This window comes from Gavialis gangeticus, unplaced genomic scaffold (genome assembly GCF_001723915.1).
Source record: "Gavialis gangeticus isolate Ggan-Ray unplaced genomic scaffold, GavGan_comp1, whole genome shotgun sequence".
In the NCBI taxonomy this organism is placed as follows: domain Eukaryota; kingdom Metazoa; phylum Chordata; order Crocodylia; family Gavialidae; genus Gavialis; species Gavialis gangeticus.
The window spans coordinates 159703510-159714018 of NW_017729024.1; the positions used below are offsets into that span (position 1 = coordinate 159703510).

Consider the following 10509-nt stretch of genomic DNA (forward strand, 5'->3'; position numbering starts at 1 on the left):
TTCAGGAAAGCTGACTTTGACAAGCTCAGGAGGCTTGTCGGTAAGGCCCTAAGGGACCATGACTCAAAGGGGAGGGAAGTTCAGAAAGAATGGTTGCTCCTCAAGGGAGCGATCCTTGATGCACAAGTTAATGCCATTCTGTCTCGGAGGAAAAGCAGCAAAAGGGCACAGCAGCCCCCTTGGCTCTCCAGGGAACTAGCGGACCTCCTGCGGCACAAAGAATGGAGGACAGGATCCACTTCCAAGGAGGAATATTCCACAATGGTCTGGACCAGGGAGAGAATAAGGAAAGGCAAGGCTGCAACTGAACTCCAACTAGCTACAAGTATCAAGGATAATAAAAAGTCCTTTTTTAGATACGTGGGGAGCCAGAGGAAAAGCAAGGGCAACGTTGGACCCCTGCTAAACCAGAAGGGACACCTGACAACCGACGCCCAGGAAAAAGCCAACTTACTAAATGGGTACTTTGCATCAGTTTTTCATCAGTCCCACAGGTTGCCCCTGCCCATTACGGGACAGTGAGGCCCAGGAGAGGGAGATCCCTTGCCCTCCATCAATGCTGACCTCATGAAGGAACACCTTGAGAGGCTGGACACCTTCAAGTCAGCCGGCCCTGACTGTTTACACCCCAGGGTACTCAAGCAGCTGGCTAGCATCATAGCTCAGCCCCTGGCACAGACCTTCAAGAGTTCCTGGCACTCTGGAGAAATGCCTGAAGATTGGAAGAAGGCCAATGTGGTGTCTATCTTCAAGAAAGGGAGGAAAGTGGATCTGGCAAACTTCAGGCCCATCAGCCTGACCTCTATCCTGGGGAAGGTCTTAGAAAAAATCATCAAAGAGGCCATCCTCAATGGACTGGCCAATGGCAACATCCTGAGGGATAGCTAGCCTGGGTTTCTTGCGGGTAGGTCTTGCTTGACCAATCTCATTTCCTTTTATGACCAGGTGACCTATCACCTGGATAAGGGAGAGGAGATTGATGTTGTATATCTTGACTTCAAAAAAGCCTTTGATCTGGTATCCCATGATCACCTCTTGGCAAAACTGGCCAACTGTGGCCTCGGGTCCACCACAATCCATTGGCTGGGGAATTGGCTCCGTGATCGGACCCAGAGGGTGGTGGTTGATGGAAGTTAATCGTCATGGTGCCCTGTGACAAGTGGGGTCCCTCAAGGCTCTGTCCTTGGACCTATATTGTTCAAACTCTTCATTAATGATGTGGACATTGGAGTCAGAAGTGGCCTGGCCAAGTTCACTGATGATACCAAACTTTGGAGTAAAGCATCTACACCTGAGGACAGGAGGGCAATCCAGGCTGACCTTGACAGGCTCAGAAAATGGGTGGATGAAAACCTGATGGTGTTTAACACCAAAAAATGCAAGGTTCTCCACCTTGGGAAGAAAAACCTACAGCATCCTTATAAGCTCGGTAGTGGCTAGCACTACAGATGAAAGGGACTTGGGGGTCATGACTGACCACAAGATGAACATGAGCCTTGAATGTGATGCTGCAGCTAGTAAAGTGAGCAAAACGCTGGCTTCCAACCATAGATGCTTCTCAAGCAAATCCCAGGACGTCATTCTCCCATTGTATTCAGCCTTGGTGAGGCTGCAGCTGGAGTACTACATCCAGTTTTGGGCTCCACAATTCAAAAAGGATGTGGAGAAGCTTGAGAGAGTCCAGAGAAGAGCCAGACGCATGATCAGAGGTCAGAAAAACAGACCTTATGACGACAGGTTGAGAGCAATGGGCTACCTGATGGCCACCTGTAAGTTTATTGGGGTGTTCACCAGGATCTGGGGGAAAAATTGTTCACCAGAGCCCCGCAAGGGATGACAAGTTTGAATGATTATAAACTCCTGCAAGACCATTTCAGGCTGGACAGAAGGAAGAATTTCTTTACTGTCTGAGCCTCCAAGGTCTGGAATAGCCTGCCGTCAGTGGTTCAAGCACCTACTCTGAACGCCTTCAAGAAAAAATTGGATGTTTATCTTGCTGGGATCCTGTGACCGCAGCTGACTTCCTGCCCCTGGGGTGGGGGCTGGACTCGATCTTCTGAGGTCCCTTTCGGCCTTAATGTCTGTGTGAAATCTGTGTGAACAGGAAGATCAACCAGGAGCTGCACCTGGGGGATGCTTGAAAGATGGTCACCTCGTGTCCCAAGACATGCAGTAACAGGGCCACTCCTCCCTTGGAACTGAGCAACAGGTATGCACCTCTCACACCACCAGCAGAAACATTAGCAGAAGCACTGGCTTTGGATAAGGGGAGGCAGCTACCTGCCACTCCTAAGAAGAGACACAGGGTGGGCGAGTCCCTTCTGAGAGGGACGGAAGGAGTGATCTGCCATCCTGACCCTCAGCTCATGAGGTCTGCTGCCTCCCAGGGGCCCACATCCAGGATGTGGCAGAGAAGATTCCTAAATTCGTCTGGCCCTCTGATCACTATCGCATGCTCCTCATCCCTGTAGGCACGAATGACATGGCTCAGAGCAAGCCTGGCCAGGTCATGAGTGACTACGGGGCTCTTGGGGCTGGGCTTAGAGGGTTGGGGGCGCAAGTAGTTTTCTTCTTGATTCTTCTGGTTACAGGTCATGGGCACAGGAGGGAGAGATGTACTGAAGAAGTCAACAGAAGACTGTGGTGTTGGTGCCATCACAAAGTCTTTGGTTTCTTTGATCACAGTCCACACTTCAGAGAGAGGCAGCAGGTTGTGGGGGAGGGATGGCTTGCACCTTATTCCAATGGGAAAGAAGCTCTTGTAGGACAGAATGGCTGACCTGATTGACAGGGCTTTAAACTTAGATTGCTGGGAGATGGGTGGACAATCACTAGTGCAAGCCTTGGAAGAGACAACCACAGAATCAGCAGATCAGGTAATACAAGGGAACTCACTCCTACCCCGGTCCAAAGACAGGACTCTTTTAAGAGGACAGGGAAGCCCAAGGCTTCTGATGGCAGGTTTAGCTGCCTGTACACAAATGCCAGAAGCATGGGGAACAAACAGGAGGAACTGGCCCTTCTGCTAAGTCAAAATGAATATGATCTCATAGGGATAATAGAGACCTGGTGGGATTCCACCTATGACTGGACCACAGAACACAGGTATTGTTGATTATACCTTGTACAGGAGGGATCATGGCAATTCAGGCCGGCCTGGACAGGCTCGCAAGGTGGGCAGATCAAATCCTAATGACAGTCAATATGGAGAAATGCAAGGTGCTCCACCTTGGGAGAAAAAACCCACATCATATTTAAATGTTTGGCAGTGCTACACTCACTAGCACCATGACTGAAAGAGACCTGGGGATCATTATTGACCACAAGATGAACATGAACCACCAATGTGATGCCGTAGCTGGCAAAGCAAATAAAACACTGGCTTGCATCTACTGATGCATCTCAAACAAGACCCAAGGAGTCATCCTCCTGCTTTACTCAGCCTTGGGCTCCACACTTTAGAAAGGATGTGGAGAAGCTTGAGAGAGTCCAGAGGAGAGCCACATGCATGATTAGAGGTCAAGAGAACAGGCCTTATTAGGAGAGGCTGAGAGGCATGGGATTCTTCAGTTTGGAGAAGCAAAGGCTCAGGGGTGACTTATAGATGGCAGCCTATAAGTATATAAGGGGTGTGCATCAGGAACTAGGAGAACATCTGTTCACCAGGGAACCCCAAGGGAAGACAAGGTCTAATGGTCACAAACCGCTGGAAGACTGTTGTAGACTGGACGTAAGGAAAAACTTCTTTACTGTCTGAGTCTCTACAGTCTGGAATAGACTCCCTCCAGAAGTGGTGCAAGCACCTACTCTAGATACCTTTAAGAAATGCTTGGGTGCTTATCTTGGTGGGGTGATTGATCCCAGCTGACTTCCTGCCCCTTGGGCGGAGGGCTGGACCCGATGATCTCACAGGGTTCCTTCCAGCCCTAACGTCTATGAAATCTATGAAATGTATTAAAAGAGAAAGCTCAGGGGGAATATGATAGAAATGTATAAAACCATAAAGGGTATGAATAAAGTAAATAGGGAACTGTTATTTACGAAGTTCCAGAAAACAAGAACTAGGGGCTCCCGCTGAGGCTGTTTACAGCAAACAAAAGTAAGTACTTTTTCACACAGTTGGTGCATCTACACGTGCTATTAAGGCAATGCGATAAAGTCCAGAACAGTTCATGCCTGGAACCGCAGTAATTAATGCTGGGGCAGAGCTGCCCTGGACTGGCAGGGGACACCGGGGGTCAACCCCAGGCTCTGACCTCAGGTGGCAAAGGGGTTGGCAGGAGCTAGGGGTCTGGACCCCAACTGGATGGACTGACCAGATGCAATTTGTGCCTGGTGGTCACCATCCACACAAGCATTTGACAGCAGTTAATTACTCTGCCATCAGACAGTACCATTGCTGACAGTAGTATCTTATGGTGGAGTTAATTAATTTACTGTGTGCTTATACCAGCACATATGATGCTTTACTATGGAGCTAATTAGTCAACTCTGTAGTAAAGCACGTGTGTAGATGCACCCAGTGGCCGCATCTACATGAGACACTGACTGCACAGTCATTACTTGTATAAACAAGTGCTAACAAGATGCTGACTGTGCACTAGCTCATGACCACTGCACAGTAGTGTCACATCATGCTTCCTGCCATGTAATGCTACTGTGCAGTAGTCATGGGCTACTGTGCAGTTAGTGTCTCATGTAGACGTGGTCAGTGTGTAGTTAAGCTGCGAAACTTGTTACCACAAGAGGTTATAGAGGCAGATGGTATGACCAGTTGAAAAAGGGTTAGACAAATTAATGGAGAATAGGACCCTTGGAAGCTGTAAAATAGATCAGTCAGGGATGTATCCTCTAACATTCTTAATCCAATGATAGTTGATGCCATGGAGGGATGACAGGGGATGTATCACTCTAGATACTCTAGACGGGTCCTGTTAATGTGGTCTCCCTCCTGAGCATCTACTATTGCCATTGTTGGACCTAGATGGACCATTGTTGGGCTAGATGGACCATTGGTCTGACCAAGTTTGGCACTAATGATTTTATGCACATTTAAGTAACAAGGGTTCATCATCTCAGCTAGTACCAATAAACTGTATTTTCATATACACTTTGTATTCATCCATCAAGTTTAACTGAGAATATATATTTATTTACATTATCAGTTTATTAACTAGCAATTGCAAAATATATTTTATATTATGTTAATAAATATCAGCATGTTTGTGTTATAATACTATAAATACTAACGAAAGTTATTATTTTGCATACAAAAATGGCATGTGCTATCCCCTCTACAGTGGACTCTACTGTTCCATGTATTAATATGCATTTTTCCCCTAAAAAGCATAATAATGGAAAATAAATGAAATTATTGCAATAGAAGTTGCCCAAAATCAATCAAACTTCTGTTAAAACTTTCCCCACACAGTTTAATCCTTTTGAGGAGTGTTTATACACTGGAAAACACAGTATTAAAAATTGCTATTGATTCAACTAAAAAATCAGCTCCACTTTATTTAGAAGTATTATCAAATATCTAAGTAGAAATAGACAAAATCCTTAATCAAAGAAGTATTTATTAAAAGCACAGTATATATAGCATATGATATATTTAATTATTTTAGTGTTTTATCTTGCAACCCTCAAGTGAATAGTCCTTTCTATGCGAGTAAGATTTGAAGGACTGATTCTTACAAAAACCTTTGGAATATTTACTTAATAGTAAAAAACCCCTTTTATTCATATTTTAATATCTTTAGATGTTGTGGTCTCTCCGTCTGTAGATTGCATTTGTTCAGCCCTTTGTAGAATCAGTTTAATATTCTATGGAAAAGAAAAGGAAAAGGCAGTTAGAAAAATGGGTCAGATAAGTTAGGTCACAATCCGATGCAACTTAAAACTGCTGTAAATTAATCAGTAATCATCCTTGCCTTTCCAGGAGCTTAAACTACAATGAAGGGACAGAAGGTTTATGAATATAACCTCCATTTTTATGGGGATTCATTCATATAATTCTCTCTTTCCATTTATTAAACAAAATACTAAATGATTTAAATTGAAGATACTGGCACTGTCACTAGAGCTCAATATAGGGCTCAGTGGAATATTTCATAAAAAGCAAGCACAAAAACTATTTATACAACATGTATAACGCCAGTACAATACAAAGTTCATAATACTGGGCATGTTTACATGTGCATTTGATCTGAGATCAGTTTGCTTGCAAGTGAACTACTTGTGAGTAAACACTCCTGGGCAGGTGTCTTACATGTGCAGGGACGTGGCAGCGGATTTGCTGCTCTTAGCATTTTTCTCTTAACTGCACTTTTGTCAGCACAGCTCACAAAGACACTCTCATGGACAGCCAGAGGGACAGCCTTCCATCTTCAGCTCCCTCTGTGCAAAAATAAAGTTTATTGCCTACCTATGGGGACTTTTTACCTTCTTGTACCATCTATACCAGAGGTAGGCAACATTTTTTGGCTAGAGTGCTGAAAAAACCACAATGTCTATCTTGGAAGGTGCAGGAGTGCCAACATGCGGAGCCTGGAGTAGCTGTTTGCAGACTCCTGCCTGCAGCTGGCCCATGGAGCCCAGTCTGTTTGCAGCAGCGCTTGCAGCCTCCCAGCTGCCTGTTGGGAGCAGCCTGGGCTCTGTGGCTGGCAGCAGCTGCTTGGAGCGTGGACTGGCAGCAGTGTGCCAAGCAAAATGGCCTTGCGTGCCATGCTTGGCACGTGTGCCAGGGGTTGCTGACCCTTGCTCTATACTTTTCCCAGAGCCCGACAAAGGGCATTTGATCCCAAAAGCTTGCGGAAAAGGACAATTTTCTTGTGATTTTTCAGTTGGTCTAATAAAAGTTATAATTTCGGAACCAATAGTTCCCATTTTTTGTATAACTTTAACATGTCATTTGAGTTGACAGGTATGACTCAGAACACACAACACCAATTTCTTGAGTAAGAAGGTTTCTTTTTAATAAATCAAACATCAGATTAAAACACTTCGAAGAAATGGAGGCAAAGATAAGGAATAAGAAAAACTGTAACAATGTTTTAAGTAGTATATACCTACATCCAGACAGTATGAAATTATATTTTTGTGCCACATTTTGTACTTATAATTCATAGAATAACTTAATTAATCTTATTTGTCTGACACTTTTATCAAGTGGTAAGACACAAAATATTTAATTTCCATAATATTAGTAGTTCTACCAAATGAACAGTTAATTAAAATATGTATTTTTGTTTAACTATAAACACAAGTAGCATTTTGTTGGTTTTATCATGAAAGTCAGTGATTACTTATTATGTTTTACTATAACCAGAGAAAATAAATGAAAAATATTTTCCAGATTATAGAATATAACCAAAGACTTGATAAAATAAATAAGATAATGTACAAATACTTCTTTCAGACCTACTTTATTTTGTCTAAATTTTTCAAGTTTGGCTTTACTTTTGTTAGGTAGACAATTGCCCTGAACTGTTGAAATTTCATTTACTTTTAAAAAGAGCAGCATTGAAAAGAATAAAGGAAAAGCAGTAAAAGGAAAAAGATTCAATTTATTGAACTTTTGTTTTAGAAGTTAGTGTTAACACATTAGGCTTAACTGGAAAAGTTCTTCAGATTTAGAGAGAGGCATCTTCAGTACATTGAGTCAGAAAAAGAAGCTTCATTTCCGGCTATATAAAAGCAAAATGTTAGCAAATGGAACCTTGAGCAAGTTCATTATCAGTACTTATCACCACCACATGAAGCACATACTAATATCAGTTAATTGTAGTCTCCTGACATGCTAGAATGTGCATTTCATTACTTGATTTTTTTACATTCCAATATACTGTGTATATAGATGTAAAAAAAATCAAAAAAAAAATCAAAAAATGGCATTTATCTAAATGGAATAAATGCTATGCAGAGGGGCATGTCTGATGTATTCAGCATGGGAAGTGGGAATTTTATATACTAGACAATACTGCACCAATACATCTTAAATAGCCTTGTAAAATAAGCAATAATAATAATAATAATAACTACTTTATTATTAAAAACTCCAGTTTTTTTTCAAGTCATTTAAAGGTTTTGCTTTCCTTTGTATATGTACAGATAAAATAATAATATTATTATACAAGTAATATTCTCCTAAGATTTACAAAAAGTAACTCCTTTAACAGGTCCAATACACAAAATGATTTCCTTCAATTTCAGACAAACATATTTCTTCATCTGGTTCTTTCATCTGAACAAATGTTTGCTTGATTAGAAATGCAAGAAACATACTATTAAGTCATGTATGTTGCCTTGCTTATGTCCTTGATGAAGCAGATAACACACTGAGACCACATATAGGTAGCATTTTAAGAAAATGTACTTAAAGGCCCTTTTAGGCACCAAGTTAAATTTACCTTTCCTTGTCTACTGGAACATACAACATACCACATGAAAAAGGTTTCACAAGTTTCAGAAGTATTATATGAATTATCTAGGAGTAGACAGTGATTCAGCAATGCTCTTTCTGCCCTTAGTATTAGGTAATTTATTTAATGGGTGCTCTGGGCCCCGCTTGCAGTTCTTACCAAGTAAAAACTCTCCCTATGTATTGATACAGTATACTCCTCCATTGTTAATTGTCAATTGTTAATTCTGTGACTAGGATGGAAAAATATACTGGAAAACTACCAAATGAGATAGTAATTATCATACTCTACATATTGTTCTCACTAACAATGAGCAAAGTATTGTACTGCAAATACTGAATATTCTAAACATTATGGAGGTAAAAAGAAATTAAAAGGTTTATTGTTGACTGTTGAAGTTAAAGACTTAATTTTAGCTTGTTTCGTGATTATATTACATTGAAAATGCATTCAGTGAAAATATCTGAATTTACTTAAATTAACACACACAGGCGCACACAAATAAGAGTGTGTGTTTCAGGTACATATGCATGTATGCAAGTACACATGTGTGCTTCCATGTGCATATGGATGAAAGACAGCCCTGAAGAATGATGTTTGCTGTTAAACCAGAAGTGTGTCAGTAGTGACAGAGAGAGATGGAAGTGTACCCCACAGTTCTATTGTGGACAGAAGAGACAGGGTAAAACAGAAAGTATAATCTTCACACCCTTATTGCTGAGGCTAATAAAAACAGCACCAGCAAAAGTGGTTGCTTTTGATGTCATTGCTGGTCCTCTAGTACTGGATTATGACAACAAACTCATTTAAAATAGATCAGCAAACATCCCATCAGAGCCTGTTTACCTTTTGTTCAAAGGTGACATGGATAGATTTAGACTGACGATCATAAAGTGAAAGCTTTTTAATTCATGACCAAGAGAAACTACTTTATCTACACATAACCAAATACTTTTCAGCACCCTGTTATATCTCCCACTGTTTACGATAACAGTAGTAGAAACATTTTAACCTTAGAAACCACACCCAAGCTTTGCTATACTTATCTTGTAAAAGATCTCAAAATAACAGCACTGTGGTTCAACATCATTTTTATAGAGATTTTTATATTCACTTAAGAATTTTTGGGAAAATCTTTCATATTAAAAGTACTATATTATTAATTTTGTTGTTTTTGAAAAGGAAAATTTCCCTAGCTAGCTCTTTGAACAGATTGTCAGAATAAACTGTGTTCCTGGAAGTGCATGCATTTTTAACACTGAGGTTAGAATTCTATGGAAATAAATACTGGCCAATAAGGCCACAAGTATATTTCTTGATGACTATGCAAACTTTATGCAAATGGTACTAGCTCTTTCCAATTAAATCAGAAAGTGGAGATTATGGGCAGAGAACATGGCTTCATACTTTTAAGAGCAGTTACTGACTATAAACTTGCTTTCTTTATGGGTGTAATTTTGTTTCTTTATCTACAGTCAGGACAGATGCCCACATTTAAGAGATTACTTAGCTGTAAACTGCCTGTAAAGGGAAAAGTTAAAGGATAATAGTCAAAGATAGATGGTCTGCATCAGTTCTGACTGCCAAAGCAAGAGATATATGCATTATCTTTAACTGCAAGATGAAGAGATAAATGTATTTAATTGAGCACTAGACTGCTTGACATATTTTTAATAGTAAAAGTTTTTCTTAGATATACTTTGGAAGCTGCTTTGGATTAGGGAATGAGTTCTAATGACCTGAGCTACTGTGCAGGTTGGCATACCAAATCTGATCTTCTGAGGCAGGGCTGTCCAACTGGTAGCCCATGGACTTAAGTTGCAGTCTCAGGGCTTCTACCTGGCTGCTGCTTTCCCTATTGCTCTGGCTGCAGCAACAGCTGGAGCCTCCAGACTCCCTTCCCTCCTTTGGCTTTCACTGCCCGCATTGCCCCAGGGGGCAGGCACTGCAGCATAAAACAGCTGGGGGAGCTGAGGGCAAGTCTGGGGTCACAAGGAAGTGCAGTGTAGCAGAGAGAGGCATGGCACAGCAATGAGGGTTGGACAGGGCCAGTGTAGGTGGGCAGTGGAGCAGCGTTGGGAGGCAT

The 10509-nt window shown here is 41.6% G+C and overlaps 1 protein-coding gene across 1 annotated transcript in view; it reads right to left on the reverse strand.

The window, feature by feature from the left end:
- Window positions 1-5561: 5561 nt before the first annotated feature.
- The window catches only part of SPEF2 (sperm flagellar 2), a 178647-nt gene continuing 173699 nt past the window's right edge, over window positions 5562-10509 (reverse strand). Inside the window, exon 35 of the mRNA XM_019517971.1 lies at window positions 5562-5826. Within this exon, the coding sequence (XP_019373516.1) occupies window positions 5743-5826 (84 nt within the window). The 3' untranslated portion in view covers window positions 5562-5742. The remainder of the gene's footprint in view (window positions 5827-10509) is intronic.